The following is a 16261-nucleotide window of genomic DNA, read 5'->3' as shown; positions in this document are numbered from 1 at the left end:
ACAGCAGTCATTTTACATTCTCTCGTTCCCACTGCCTCCGGCAACCACTAATCTACTATATAGATTTGCCTTTTCAAGACCTTTACTATAAATGGAATCATACAATATTTGGCCTTTTGTGACTGGCTTTTCACCTGGGGAGTTTTCAAGATGTAATTATCGTTTTAAAATTATCAGGGTAACAACAGTTTAGAAATAAAGCCGGAAAAATCACCCATAATCCCATTCTAATACGTTCAATATCATAATTTTCTTTTTTTTCTCTCTCTCTCTTTCCGCAAGTGCTTTTTTTTTTTTTTTAAATCTGATTGGCCAACAGCTGGAGGACGGCGGCCGCCCCCACCGCATCCTGCTATCCCCGGACGCCCGGCGGCCCACCCCCGCCGCGCAGCCAAACCGCCGGCCGCCTGGGCCAGCGGCCCCGCCCATCCCCGCCGGCGCTCCGCTGACGTCACCGCTTCTGGCCGCAGACCCCCTCTTTCCTTCCCGGTCGCGATTTCTCTGACAGAGCGCGATGGCGGCGGCCGTGTCTGCAGGGGGACCGGCTACTGTGTCGGGAAAGCAAGAGTTTTATCAGCTTCTGAAGAACTTGATCAATCCAAGCTGTATGGTGCGGAGGCAGGCAGAGGAAATCTATGAAAATATCCCAGGTCTGTGTAAGACTACATTCCTCTTAGATGCTGTCAGAAATAGAAGAGCAGGTTATGAGGTGAGACAAATGGCTGCCGCACTGCTACGACGGCTTTTGTCCTCTGGGTTTGAGGAAGTCTATCCAAATCTGCCTTCTGATGTTCAGAGGGACGTCAAGATTGAACTGATACTGGCTGTTAAGTTAGAAACACATGCTAGCATGAGGAAAAAACTTTGTGATATTTTTGCAGTGCTGGCCAGGAATTTGATAGATGAGGATGGCACTAACCACTGGCCCGAAGGTCTGAAGTTCCTTATCGATTCAATCTACTCTAAAAATGTAGTTCTATGGGAAGTTGCACTTCATGTTTTCTGGCACTTTCCTGGGATCTTTGGGAACCAAGAGCGGCACGATTTGGATATCATCAAACGGTTGTTGGACCAGTGCATTCAGGATCAAGAACATCCAGCAATCAGGACATTATCTGCTAGAGCTGCAGCTGCATTTGTACTTGCTAATGAGAATAATATTGCTCTTTTCAAAGACTTTTCAGACTTGCTTCCTGGAATCTTACAGGCTGTGAGTGACTCATGCTACCAGGATGATGATTCAGTGCTAGAATCCCTTGTTGAGATTGCAGATACTGTACCTAAATACTTGGGTCCTTATTTAGAAGACACTCTGCAGTTGAGTCTGAAGTTATGTGGAGACTCTAGACTTAGTAATCTGCAACGCCAGCTGGCCCTTGAAATAATAGTGACCTTGTCTGAAACTGCAACCCCAATGTTGAAAAAACATACAAATATAATTGCACAGGCAGTTCCTCATATATTAGCAATGATGGTTGATCTACAAGATGATGAGGACTGGGTAAATGCTGATGAGATGGAAGAAGATGATTTTGACAGCAATGCAGTTGCTGCTGAGAGTGCACTAGACAGACTGGCTTGTGGGCTCGGTGGAAAACTTGTTTTACCAATGACTAAGGAGCACATCATGCAGATGCTTCAGAGCCCTGACTGGAAATATCGACATGCTGGATTAATGGCCTTATCTGCCATTGGAGAAGGATGCCATCAGCAAATGGAATCAATTCTAGATGAAACAGTTAACTCTGTTTTGCTTTTTCTTCAGGATCCTCACCCAAGGGTGAGGGCTGCAGCCTGTACTACGCTTGGACAGATGGCTACAGATTTTGCGCCTAACTTCCAAAAGAAATTCCATGAAACAGTGATTGCAGCTCTGTTGCGTACCATGGAAAATCAAGGTAATCAGCGTGTGCAATCACATGCGGCTTCTGCACTTATTATTTTTATAGAAGACTGCCCCAAAGCATTGCTAGTTCTATATTTGGATAGTATGGTGAGAAATCTACATTCCATCTTGGTGATTAAACTTCAAGAGTTGATTCGGAATGGAACTAAATTGGCCTTGGAACAGCTTGTGACAACCATTGCCTCAGTTGCAGATACAATAGAAGAAAAATTTGTTCCATATTATGATATATTTATGCCATCACTAAAGCACATTGTTGAGCTTGCTATTCAAAAGGAACTCAAGCTTCTGAAAGGAAAAACTATTGAGTGCATTAGCCATGTTGGTCTTGCTGTTGGGAAGGAAAAATTTATGCAAGATGCATCAAATGTGATGCAGCTATTGTTGAAGACACAATCAGACTTAAATAATATGGAAGATGATGACCCTCAGACATCTTACATGGTTTCAGCATGGGCCAGAATGTGTAAAATTCTTGGAAGTGATTTTCAACAGTATCTTCCACTGGTTATTGAGCCTCTCATTAAGACTGCTTCAGCAAAACCTGATGTTGCTCTCTTAGACACACAAGATGTGGAAAATATGAGTGATGATGATGGATGGCAATTTGTAAATCTTGGAGACCAACAAAGTTTTGGAATTAAAACTTCAGGACTTGAAGCAAAAGCAACTGCTTGTCAAATGTTGGTTTACTATGCTAAGGAATTAGGGGAAGGATTTGTGGAATATACAGAACAAGTTGTAAAGCTTATGGTTCCTTTATTGAAATTTTATTTCCATGACAATGTTCGAGTGGCAGCAGCAGAGTCTATGCCTTTTCTCCTGGAATGTGCAAGAATTCGTGGCCCAGAGTATCTTGCACAGATGTGGCAATTCATATGTGATCCTTTAATCAAGGCTATTGGGACTGAACCTGATACAGATGTACTCTCAGAAGTAATGAATTCTTTTGCAAAATCCATTGAAGTAATGGGAGATGGGTGCCTTAATGATGAACACTTGGAAGAACTAGGAGAAATACTGAAAGCAAAACTTGAAGGGCATTTTAAAAACCAAGAATTGAGACAGGTTAAAAGACAGGAAGAAAACTATGACCAACAGGTTGAAATGTCTCTACAAGATGAGGATGAATGTGATGTTTATATTCTGACCAAAGTATCAGATATTTTGCACTCATTATTTAGTACTTATAAGGAAAAGATTTTACCGTGGTTTGAACAGCTGCTTCCATTAATTGTAAATCTAATTTGTTCAAGTAGGCCATGGCCAGACAGACAGTGGGGATTGTGCATTTTTGATGATATTATAGAGCACTGCAGTCCAACCTCATTTAAATATGTAGAATATTTTAGGTGGCCAATGCTACTAAATATGCGAGACAATAACCCTGAAGTCAGACAAGCTGCTGCTTATGGCCTGGGTGTTATGGCACAGTTTGGTGGAGATGATTATCGTTCTTTATGTTCGGAAGCTGTTCCACTGCTGGTAAAAGTTATTAAGTGTGCAAATTCCAAAACCAAAAAAAATGTCATTGCTACAGAGAACTGTATTTCAGCAGTAGGGAAGATTCTGAGGTTTAAGCCTAACTGTGTAAATGTAGATGAAGTTCTTCCACATTGGTTATCATGGCTTCCACTGCATGAGGATAAAGAGGAAGCTATTCAGTCTTTGAGTTTTCTCTGTGACTTAATTGAAAGTAATCATCCAGTTGTACTTGGTCCAAATAATTCCAATCTTCCCAAAATAATCAGTATAATTGCAGAAGGAAAAGTTAATGAGACTATTAACTATGAAGATCCTTGTGCCAAACGCCTAGCTAATGTTGTGCGTCAGGTACAGACTTCTGAAGAATTATGGTTGGAATGCATATCCCAACTTGATGATGAGCAGCAGGAAGCTTTACAGGAGCTGCTAAATTTTGCTTGATGCACTTTAATGTCACTTGACTGTCTTTTACCATAAAAGTAATTCTAAATAACTATTGTGAATGTATTCCATTATAATTGAGAGAACTGTTCTTTCCCTGCCAAACAGTTATATTCCTTTCCTATATGTTTCTCCAGAATTAGTCAGTGTTCTAGCCTGGTGTTCACCTTGCATGTTTTATCTCTTAAACACAGAACTTGGTGATAACCATGCTTCCATTGTCTTAGAATGTTTGTCAACTTTCCCCTAGTTGATGTGAAGTGTATAAATTGTTGCTGCTTGTATGAATTATTGATGCTGGGCAAACAATATACTTGTGTTAAGATGTCATGCTGCCTATCACAAGATGCTGAGAGCTTAACAAAGATAGGAGAACTTCCAGGACAAATATCTTTGGAATTGTGGATGAAAAATAGTGTCAAGCTTCTTCCTCCTTGATGATACTATCATGGTAATGGGAGGATGCTGAAATTGGGAGAGAGTTTTGAGATATTGCCATGGATGTAGGGAGTCTTCTCCATGTAGTATGTGAACTTTTTCATATTGTCCTCCAGGGAACGGGGTGAGGCATATTCATATTCTAGTCCCCCAGGTGTCCAGCTGAGAATTAAGAGAACTTTAAAATCTTAGCCTGACTGGTCTCTTATTTTTCAAGTTATTCAGGACTCTTAAGAACTATGTTTACTGAATAGGCTGTCCTGGTACATGTAACATTGGTAGCATGTAACACTATTACTCAGTGTTTACAAATAGTAATCAATATTTGTGGGAGTCTATCAATATTATGTGTTTGAGCAGAATATTACATTGTGTATGTATGCCATTTTCCCCATGCAAAGCAGCCCAACAAAAAGAGAAGCCCTGGTTCAAAATGGGGCTTAGATAGATTTCTATTTAGAAGTTCTTAATAGATACTATTGTATGATGAAAATGAAAGGGAAGCAAAATTAATTTTATCTTTAAGCATGAAAAAAAAGCTTTGAGATCATTTAGCAGTATATGTGCATTTTAAGAAAACTGTTCTATAAATCTAGAGTTAATTTTGTTAATTGGAATGTTGATCTTTAATGTCAAGCTTTTTATATGAAAGAAAAGCTTTCTAGTCAGCAAATCATTGATCCAAAACTTAAAAAGAAATATATGTCATGATTTCCTGAAGTTATTGTGAGTACTGTGTATGTAAAGTATTTAGCAAATATTTAAGACCAAGTAAGTGCTTAATAAATGGTACCTGTTAGTGCTGTTGTTTGTTTGTACCACTACTGTGTTTTTTTTATGGTTTAGAATTCCTTTTTCATTAGATTTTCCCTGATTTACTCCCTGCCAGTTAAACAGGCCATCTAGGCTGTTGTGGACTAAATATGAAGTTGAGGTTTTAGCTATGGAATTTCTGTCTATTTCTTGCAATGATTTATTGTTAATATGGGGAAAAAAGGAAAGGACATTAAGTATGGTATAGCCTTAATTTTATTTAAGATAGATAAAAGTATACATGAATAAATAGAAAAATCCTACCACAAAGTATTAATAGAAGTTTTCTCTGGATGGTGGGATTAAATGGCAATTTTCCTTCTAATCTATATTTTCTAATTTACCTACAACCAATGTATTTCTTGTATGATAGTCTTTTTTTTTTTTTTAAGTTTAAAGACCCAATCTTACTTTTGTAATAGCTAAGATCGCAATCATCTTGGCTTCTCCATGACTTATAGCTGATGTTCCTTCAACTCAAACCTATTTATCTTAATATTCTTTCAGAAGCCCTTGATCAAATTTCTAGCAATTCCCTACACTCTTGTGCATGAGGAACTGGAAATACTGCCAGATGACTTGGAATAAGACATCATAGAGAATTTTTAAGTATGATAGACGTAAATTTGAATTTGGCAAACTACTTTTTCAACCTAAGCATCAGTTATAGTTTCTACATCTGTAAGATAGGCATGATATCTAGGATTGTTGGGAGAATTAAAGGAGATAATCACATAAAGTGCTTGGTGGCACAGGGTTCAATAAATGCAATCTATATTATATAAAATAGGGTTGGTAGATAAAGATGAGGGGATTTGCTGGGGGAGGGTAGGTCCAGATTCTTGAGCTTTGTCAAAAGAAATGAGGGATGTCCAGTCAGACACATTTTTTTCTTTGCCTGTTGCTGAAGTTAGACTGGTCCCTGGCTTTGTTCCTGTGAGCTGAGATACATATAAGGGCTCTGAGGAGAGAGAATGCTGTAAATGCCTAATAAATTACGAATGTCTGATGAGAGACGACCTTGAAAACTGGATAATGGATGTGTCTATGGGAGTGTCAATACTCAACTGTTCCCATTTAACTATTTTACCTAATATTGCTATTTAACTTATTGCCCCCCACCAAGCTTTGAAGTTTTGACTTTTATCAGTACTTTGAAAGTTCACAATAACTAAAAATTAAATATCCTGACCATTTGATTAGATAGCTTGTACTTATTTTTTTTTGTACTTATTTTATTTTAAAGATTTTATTTATTCATGAGAGACACAGAGAGGCAGAGATATAGAGGGAAAAGCAGGCTCCTCACAGGGAGCCCAATGTGGGATTCAATCTCCAGACGCAGGATTACACCTTGAGCCAAAGGCAGAGGCTCAACCACTGAGCCACCCAGGCGTCCCAGATAGCTTGTACTTTTAAAATGCTTGGTTTCTAGGACAGTTATTGCAGGTTTCAAGCTAGAACATTCTGTGTAAGTAGAAAGATATGTGCATCTTTCTAAAAGAACATGAGAAAATAGTAATACCTGCTTTATGGAACCATTAGCTCCTTTTTCTCCACTTACTTTAAGCAAATATAAATTAAAGTGAATGACAATTCCACTTATTAGACATTGTCTCAACAGTAATTTTTAAATGGGTAGTGACGTTTTAAGGCTAACGACTTGACTAAAGCTGTACAACTTAGACTTGAATTATTTGAAGACTGCTTTTAATCCCAAGGATTTTCAATAAGCTTCCATTCCCTTCATTTATTCTTAGCAAATCTCAAGAATCGAGGTGATAATAGGTTTTTAATTTTAACGCATGACATGATTTTACTTAAATAGGAACTGACTTTAAGAACCGGGGACCGGAGTTTTAGAAATTTGAGTTCTACAAATTATCTCGTTCTTTTGCATGTGAACGTAGGATTCAGCTGGTTGAGTCCTTGAACCTCCTAAACTTTTGAAAATTCTAGTTTCATATTAAAAATCTGGCAGTCACAAAGGGGACGGCGGGTGCAGAGGATATAAAATTTACAACAGGATAGGATTTACATTTTGTGCCTTCTCACCATTCATTTGCCCTTAAGGAGAGTTATCTAGCAAGTTCCTTCAGAATTAATCTTAGTTTTCAGGGCTAATTAGGTTCTCGCAAAAGAAAGAAGGGCTTGCGGTACACGTTTTTAAAAGCCCTTTTTGGCCTCTGGCAGCGACGAGTACAGCTGCGACCCTCTCCATTCCGTCCTTAACAGTCGTCTACAAACTGATGACATCATTCGGCCGCGCCACCTACCAAGCCTCGGGGCGGGCAGTTGAGCCGAAGCCTGTGCTTTCGCGAAGCCCGGCGGGACGCGAGAGGGTGGGTGGGGCTGTCCTACCACGCATGCGCACCACGGATGGCGACAGGGTCTCTTTATTTGCGTCTTTCCACAGCCTGCCCCAGAGCCCGGGAGTAGCTTGAGGGCCCTCCCCCTTCCCTCCTTGCCCCTCCCCTTCCTCCCCCGCCCCCCCGCCCCCGGCCCAGCGGGACTTCTAACTGACAGTTGCCGCCGGGCCGGGTCCGCGCGCCGCCTCCTCCTGCCCGGGTACCCCGCAGGTAGAGGGGCGGGAGAGGGTGTGAGGGAGAGGAGGAGCCCAGACGCCGCAGCCCAGTCCTGCGGCCCCCTCGGGGGCGGTGAGAGAAGAAGCCCCACTTCCTTTTCGCCCCCTCCCAGCCGTCCCGGAGGGGGTGGGGCGCCGAGGCCTCGGCCGCCTGGCCCTGCGGGGCCTGCGAAGAGCGGGCGGGCGGGCGGGAGGGGCGCGGAGGGGTGAGGCCAAGGAGGGCCTGGCGCGCGCCGCCGCCGGGGGGAGGGGGGGAGGGCACCTCGGCTCTCCTCTTCTCTCCCCCCTCCCCCGCGCGCCATGTAACCCCGCCCCGCCGGCCGCGAGCTCAGGACCCCCCCACTCCCCCCCACCCCACCCCCGGCGTAGTGAGCGGAGCGGGCGGCGGAGAGAGAACCCGATGCGGCTGGGGCTGCGCTGCACCACCGTGCCCTGAGGAGGCGGCCCGCGCTCACGCGTCCCCGGCGCCTCGAGCGGCGGCTCCACACCGCCCCACCTGATCCCGCTGGGGCCATGAGCGTGCCCAGGACGCCGGGGCAGATGGAGCCGGCCGGGGAGGAGGAGCGGCCGCCACCCGCGCCCGAGGAAGAGGACGGCGAGGAGGCGATGGCAGCGGCGGTCCCGGCCTCAGGGCCGGCCCAAGGGAGGAGTGCCTCGTCGCGGGAGAATGAGGGCGACCAGGAGGAGGAGGAAGAGGCGATGGTGGTCGGGGGCGGGGGTTGCAAGGAGCAGGAGCTGACCTATGAGCTGCAGCAGGGCTACCGCATCCTGGGCGAGTTCCTGCAGGAGAAGCACCGGGGCCTCACCGCCCCCTTCCTGCAGCCCTTGGGGGGCGTTGCCGCCGGGGAGGAGGAGGTGGCCGAGGGGCCGCGCAGCTGGGGCCGGGGCAGTCGCGCCCTCCCGCCGCAGCTCGGGCAGGGCATGTGTCTGCTGAAGATGGAGGAGAAGTTCGCCAGCGGCCTGTATGGGGGCATCACCGACTTCGTGGCGGACTTCAGGTTGATGCTGGAAACGTGCTACCGCCTGCATGGGGTGGACCATTGGATCTCCAAACAGGGCCAGAAGCTGGAGATGATGCTGGAGCAAAAGTTGGCGCTTCTCTCTCGGTAAGTGGGACTGATCCCCGTTGGGACTGATGGAGTGACACAAACTGCCTCGCACGTGTCCGAGGATGGGTTGGGCCAGGGGCCGGGGGCGTAGCTGATAGGTGCTGAGCTGGTGCCCGGGAGCCCGAGGAGGAGGAGCGGCTCTGATTGGGGGCCTTCAGGGCGGTGCTGGAGGTGGACACCCAGATGAAGACCGACCTGAAAGGGATTAGAGCCCTGAGCGCCGAAAAACAGGTCAAGTTTGTAGGTGTAAAGTGATGCCCACGGGAAGAATGACGGGGATAGGATAGGGTAGAGAAAAAGTTTTAGTGGGTTAGAAGATCACAACTTTTAGACAGTTTTCACATGACATTTAAAAAGTTTCTGGAATGAAATACTGTTAGAAAAATGTGTTTGGCTCATGTAAAAAGGTAGTCGTTTCAAACCACTCAAAAAATGTTTCACTACCTACGTCGGCCGTCGTAAATTTATGGATTGTTTTTAAATGATTAATAATTACTCTGGCGTGTTCCTGATCTTTTCCCCTAGCTTCATGTGAGCAGACTACAGTTTGGCCGTAATGGTGGATACATCAACAAAAAAATTTTAAGACGTTTAGACATTTGTGTTTATTCGACCAGAAATCATAGTCAATTCAGGTGGCACTGTGCTCTTGGTATTCTACACCCATATATTCAATTATTTTTCTTAACTGAGAGGAAGTAATGTAACACAAGAAGTACAAAATAAACGTATTTATAATTATATATTTGATGTGACCAAATTGATTTCTCAAGTGGAAATGCTTCAGGAATAGAAAAATAGAATAGAATAGAAAAATGATTCAATGTTGGAAATGGTAGTTGAAGTGGAATACTAGTTTGATTTTTTTTTTTTTTTAATGGGCTGAGTGAACTTGAGCAAGTCACTTTACCATTTTGGCTTCAGTTTCTTCTGTAAAATGAGGATAGTACCTCATGGGGTTTACTGTAGGATTAAATGAGGTAATAAATGTAAAGTCAACAGTGTCGATTCCATAGTCTCATATAAATTATAATCATGACAGTATTAGTAATAGTTGAATAAAGTGAATATTTTCCTCATATCTGAAACCGGGCATTATACCAGTACTTTTATGAATAGCTCCTGAGAACTTGTAGGTTTTTGCTCCTTAATTTATAATGGTAATTTAAAAGTAGTCTAATCTGTCACTGGCTTCCCATATGATGTTTGCAAGACTGTCAATGACGACTTTTACTGAAAACACTAGTTAACATCGTGCCTGACTCACTAGAGGGTCTCTATTTAAGGAATCCCTTCTTGAATTCTTTCATAAAGTAGAATTATTCAGTAATAATTATTCACGGGTTTTCTTTTAATATTTTATTTAGTGATGTTATATTTGTGGGTTTATTACTCTTGTCTCCACAGTCATTATAGTTATGACTCCTTTAAAAAATCCATTCACATGTCATTTTTTTAAAGTAGTAAGGTATACTCCAAATTGATGTCACAAGATTTTAGACCTGGAAAGCACCATAGAATTCATCTAGGCCCAGCATCCAGTTTTATAAGTGTGGAAACAGGGATATAGAATGAGAGAGAATGGTTGCTAAGAAGTAGCATATTGGTTTGGATGAATTACAGGTGTTTTCAGAGTCAATGTGTGTATAATAAATACGTCTTGAGTCTTACAAAAAGCAGGGGGATTATTTCTGTTCTTCATAAACTTAATTTCTGAATGCTTAGAATGATTCCTGGTGGCCAGTGCTCAGAATACTGTATTCCCATATGATCTAATAGTTAAATCCATACTTAGAAATTAAACTTAAGGGCAGCCCGGGTGGCTCAGCCGTTTAGCACTGCCTTCAGCCTAGGGTGTGATCCTGGAGACCCGGATCCAGTACCAGGCTCTCTGTAGGGAGCCTGCTTCTCCCTCTGCCTGTGTCTCTGCCTCTCTCTTTGTGTCTCTCATGAATAAATACATAAAACCTTAAAAAAAAAAAAAAGAAATTAAACTTAAAATGTTATGTTGTTTATAAATGTAATAATGTATTTCTGGCATTCTTAATTCAAGAGAGATAAAATTCTTGCAATTTAGTAGCAAAAAATAATATGATGGTCTCAGATTTAAGTTTTGAGTCCCTTGCTTTTATTGTATTTGATGTATGTAAACATTTTGTAAATAATAGGTTTGCTGGTCCACACTTGTAGATATTAGGAATTCATTTCTTTTTCTCCAAGAGCCTAAAATCTGAGTTATTACTAAATAAATACTTTGAATGGGCATAGCTTTGAGAAAAGCATTGTTTATAATGCAATTAAAATACATAGACATTCCAGAACAACATTCTATAGACTGGACACATGAGTATGATTTTCAGCAGTTGATTCAGATACTTTATTTGTAAATTATGTGGTGTTTTAGTAATTTAAAAAATCACTTAGATATAATTTTTCTTTTGTTTTATATATATTTGTGAAATACTGAATTCTTAGTTTTAGATTATTGTAAAGAGAACTTTACAGCTGCTTCATATACTGCTGAGCTTTTATGAGTATTTTATGAATAAGAAATGAGGTACATTAGAGAAGATGCCACATTATTATCATAGAGCAGCCCAATGGCATTAGTACCCTGGACTGGGGACACAGTGTTTAATTTGAATCTCAGTTCAGTCATTCATACTGTGAAAGTGTTAGGCTAGGTTAGTTAGTTAATTGTACAGATATGAGAGTATTTGCCAAAGGTAGACGTTCAAGTCCCTGAGATCAAAAGATAAGTCCCCTGCTCTAAAGTGATTTATAGTGAGTAGGGAAACAGAAACTTAAAAAGATAATGATTCTATAGTGGGCATATGAAAAGGTGCAAGGAGAATTTAAGAGGGAGACCTAAGTCTGAAACATGGGCATGGCAAATGAGAGGAGGAAATGAAAAAGGGGTAAAGAGATTAGGTAAAAGGTTTGGTAAAGAAGTTTATACGTGGGATGCCTGGTGGCTCAGCAATTGAGCCTCTGCCTTCGACTCAGGGCTTGATTCTAGAGTTCTGGAATCGAGACCCACATCAGGCTCCTGCAGGGAGTCGGCTTGCTTCTCCCTCTAGCTATGTCTCTGCCTCTCTCTCTGTGTCTCTCATAAATAAATCTTAAAAAAAAAAAAAAAGTTTATACGTGACCTGATTATTAAAGAAGTTGAAGATTGCTGCTGGATATTTTTTAGAGGGCTTGAGGGGGGCAGTCTACTAGAATGCTCAACTACAGTGAATGCAAGCTATGAAACAGTATAGTGTTTCTGGGAATTACAAGTACCTCTCTATGGCTACAGTGTGGTCTCTAGAGTAGTGTTTGCACCACAGCAGGTATACAGGATGATTGAATGATTGAGGTGAGAAAAGAAAATATTACAACTATAGTATAATGTTGTTTTTTAAATTCTTTTTAAATATCTATTTTTGTTTTGCCTTTCGTGTATATAATAGCATTACGTGTATAAAAATCTATGAATTTATAAATATAATTTTATATATAAATATAGCAATAAATAACAATATGTTTTATATGTATAATTTGTGATAGAACTAGGACTAAAACAACATAACTATTCTCAAAGTTCTATTTTAGAAGGGCTCTCATTCGTTTATTTGAAACAACTGAGAGAAATAGCAATTAGCATTAGAAATAGGGAGAAAGTCATCTACTAAGTGAAAGAGAATAAAAAATACTTAATAGAAAGTTATGTGCAGAGCTGTAGAAACTGTCAAATATGAATAAGAATTTTTGACTCCTCCAAATTTTAAATAATATATTTGAAAGCTTTTAAATTTTAAAATATTGTTGAAAGCTTTTTTTTTTTTTTTTTTTTTTTTTTTTTATTTAGACACAGGCAGAGGGAAAAACAGGCTGTCTGTGGGGAGCCTGATGTAGGACTTGATCCAGGGCACCCAGTATCATGCCCTGAGCTGAAGGCTGACACCCAACCACTGAGCCACCCAGGCATCCCAAAATATTGTTGAAATCTTTAAGAATATTGCTATGTAGCCAGAAGATGGCTTTTGTAGTTTTAAAAGGTTATAGCTGTAGAAGAGTTACCACCTGTGACCCTCCAACAGAGCTGAATTTAAATTTTTAATTTTGGCAACTTAAAATAATGTTTTGGCAAAACAAGCAAAAGTAAAAAAAAAAAAAAGAGAGACAAACCAAGAAAGAGACTCTTAACTATATAGAACAAACTGATGGTTACTAGAGGGAGAAGTTGGGGAGGAATGGGTTAAATAGGTGATGGGGATTAAAAAGTATACTTATCCTGATGAGTACTAAGCAATGTAGAATTGCTGCATCACTGAATTGTACACCTGATATTAGTAGAATACTATATGTTAACTATACTGGAATTAAAATTTAAAAACTTAAAAAATAATATTTTGGTGAAAGTAATCTGTAATACTTCCTTGTTAAAATTATTTTTGATTTCTGAATTAACTTGCTGTTAAAAAATGGTACATGTAATGGACTTAAATGTTTTCTTAAAATATAGCTAAAGGTTATTAGTTTTGTGATTGCTTTTTGACAGAATGTTTTTCTTGGGGGTGAGAGTACAACAGCATCATCATAAACCTCAAAAATGTAAAAACACTAGAGGTTTCCAAGTACACAAACTGAAAAATAAATTTTATAGACCAATTTTAATTACTTCCTAGGTAAAATTTTGAATTTTGTTGACTTGCTTATTCTCAGTTGAGATCAAATTCCAGAAATTAATTGGGAATTTAGACAGGATATTTCTCTCCCTAGTAATCTAACTTCCCCCACCTCTACTGGATTCTGTAATTCTATCTTTTTAATGTAAATCTTTAAAAATTGGGGACCTTTGGTAATAGAACTTGGATTTACCTCATGTTCAGAACTATAGAATGTTAGACCTTGAAACTCCATGTAGTTCTATTTATTACAGTTGCATTCTAAAAAAATTACTGTGTTATTGAGAGAAGAGTCAGAAAATGTTTCTTTTTTTTTTCATTTTTTTTAAATTATTATTTATTTATGATAGTCATACAGAGAGAGAGAGAGAGGCAGAGACACAGGCAGAGGGAGAAGCAGGCTCCATGCACCGGGAGCCCGATGTGGGATTCCATCCCGGGTCTCCAGGATCGCGCCCTGGGCCAAAGGCAGGCGCCAAACCGCTGCGCCACCCAGGGATCCCCAGAAAATGTTTAAGTGTACTGATGAAAGGATGAAGGATTTCAATTAATGAGACATTTATTGAGCACCTGTTGTGTGTTAGAATTTAGAGGACAGTTCCTGTCCCCAAAAGATTTACTTTTTTTTTAAGAATTTATTTATTTATTCATGAGAGACACAAAGAGAGGCAGAAACATAGGCATAGGGAGAAGCAGGGAGCCTGATGCAGGACTCGATCCCAGGACTCCAGAATCATGCCCTGAGCCAAAGGCAGACACTTAACCACAGAGCCACCCAGGCGTCCCGCCCAAAAGGTTTAAAAGGTGGTACATACACAGTTATAATAAAAGGTTAAATATGTTAAAACTGTGATTCTCTAACCTGTGCCATTGTCAGATCTGGAAGTATGGTACCATTTGCAGAACACTGAGAAATATTGATAAATTATGTTTAATTGTATTATGAGATTTTTTTGTTAGGGGATCCAAAAAGCTTAAACAGATTGTGGGATGAAACCCTTAATTGAAGAGATTCTATCTAGTACATTAGTTTTTTTCCCCCTACAAATGGGGAGAACATAATCACTTTTGGATTTTTGATGGCGTATAGTTTGAAGACTACTGTGAAGGAGGTGAAAGTGATCAAATGGCAAGCTGTTGGATGTGGGGTATGAAGGAAAGGATGATATACAAAGTGAACTTGAGCCCAGGTGATAGTAATGCTAAGGGAACATGAGGCATTCATTTGAAGATACGCAACTGAGAATTATTAGAAGGCTGCAGATAGAATTCAGCAGAGTGACTAGGGTTAGATTAGAGATGTTTAATTAGGAATTAATTTGGGCAACCCCAGTGGCTCAGCCGTTTAGCGCCGCCTTCAGCCCAGGATGTGATCCTGGAGACTCGGGATCGAGTCCCACATCAGGCTCCTGGCATGGAGCCTGCTTCTCCCTCTGCCTGTGTCTCTGCCTCTCTCTCTCTCTCTCTCTCTCTCTCTCTCTCTCTCTCTCCCCCCTCTCTCTGTGTCTCTCGTGAATAAATAAATAAAATCTTAAAAAAAAAAAAGGAATTAATCTGTGGAAGGATAGTGGTTGAAGAAATGGAGTGATTAAAATTGCTGAGGGAAAAAAAATAAAATAAAATAAAATTGCTGAGGAGGGAATCTAGTAAAAATACAAGAGGACCAAAAACAGAACTTTGTGTGAGGATTGACTGTCTTCAAATTGGAAAGATGAGACATAAGAAGAATGCAATTAAAATCTGTATAACGTATACTAAAAGTTGAAATAATTAAGGATAGGCAATTAATAAAACTGAAGTGAGTTCACTCTGGAATAAGTAAAAGGTATTATTGGGAATATTGTAAACTTATAGTCTATTATTTTAGGAGATTTTGTTCCACTTGTTAATTTGAGAATGATTTAGGTTTAGTAGAATAAAAATCTTAATAGATTCAAATATGTTTTGCCTTTATGGCATGTTTCTCATTGTATTGTGTCTTTTTATTATTTTTCCTAAGGAAAAAAACTAGAGCAGGGAAAATTCATGTTTCAGAGAGATTGGATCCCTTTCATAGTTGTATTTCAACTTTCAAATCATCTCTAGGCTATCTCCATAAAATTATAGATGCCCATAGCAAATAATAGCTGTTTTCATTTCCAAGGAACTTGCATAGTAATATGAATCTTTGAAATTATTTGAGGCTCTTCTTTTTTTAATTGGGAAAGACCAATAAACCCCAGTGGTAGTATTATCACCATGCTCTTTGTTATATCATCTTCCACTTGGGACCTCGGAGTGTTCCAGAATTAATTGTGCTTAAAAGTTAGTATATTAAGTATGTTCACTTTGAAAAAAGACTTAGGAACATGAACAAAGTGTTTATAGTGGTTATTGCTACGTAGCAAGATTCTGAATATTTTTCATTTTCTTCTTTTAACTTTTCTGTATGTCCTAGATTACCTGTAATAAATATATTACTTTCTGGTTAAAAAAATATTTTATTTAAAGGAAATTAGTATTTACAACTAGAAAAAGTGTGTAGGTTAAGAAATTAGATTAAAAATTTGTATCCCCAAAGTTGTAAGGTAGTATATACATGTAAAATGTCATAACTGGATAGTGGAACTGTGGGTGTTTTTAATTTTCCCTTCCATTCCTAATTTTGTTTGTTTATAATGAACATGTATTACTGTTGTTATTTTTGTACTACCATTCAAAATATAAAATATATAGATTTTGTAAGTATATTTTTAAGGAGTTGAAATAGTTAATGATAGTTCACCCCAGAATTTTATTTTAAAGCTTTGAGTATAGCCATCTATCTGAAAAT

At 39.9% G+C, this 16261-nt stretch overlaps 2 protein-coding genes across 4 annotated transcripts in view; both read left to right on the top strand.

Moving 5' to 3' along the window:
* The first annotated feature begins 446 nt into the window (after positions 1–446).
* Positions 447–5088, top strand: RANBP6 (RAN binding protein 6). Of its 2 annotated transcripts, XM_025432531.2 has the most exons (2): positions 447–650; positions 1766–5088. In XM_025432531.2, the coding sequence occupies exons 1-2, from the start codon at positions 515–517 to the stop codon at positions 1834–1836; spliced, it is 207 nt and encodes a 68-aa protein (XP_025288316.1). In that variant the 5' UTR covers positions 447–514; the 3' UTR covers positions 1837–5088. The 2 variants fall into 2 exon arrangements, with proteins under 2 accessions (XP_025288316.1, XP_025288315.1); XM_025432530.3 differs by having other exon boundaries at positions 450–5088.
* A 2847-nt stretch (positions 5089–7935) lies between these two features.
* KIAA2026 (KIAA2026 ortholog) overlaps positions 7936–16261 on the top strand; it is a 116466-nt gene continuing 108140 nt past the window's right edge. For both annotated transcript variants that reach the window (XM_035696652.2, XM_025432074.3), the window contains exon 1: positions 7936–8773. In XM_035696652.2, the coding sequence (XP_035552545.1) occupies positions 8181–8773 (593 nt within the window). In that variant the 5' untranslated portion in view covers positions 7936–8180. The remainder of the gene's footprint in view (positions 8774–16261) is intronic.

Source organism: Canis lupus, chromosome 11 (genome assembly GCF_003254725.2).
Source record: "Canis lupus dingo isolate Sandy chromosome 11, ASM325472v2, whole genome shotgun sequence".
NCBI classification, from domain to species: domain Eukaryota; kingdom Metazoa; phylum Chordata; class Mammalia; order Carnivora; family Canidae; genus Canis; species Canis lupus.
The sequence above is the reverse complement of the archived record's forward strand: the minus strand, read 5'-3'. Positions and strand labels throughout refer to the sequence as shown.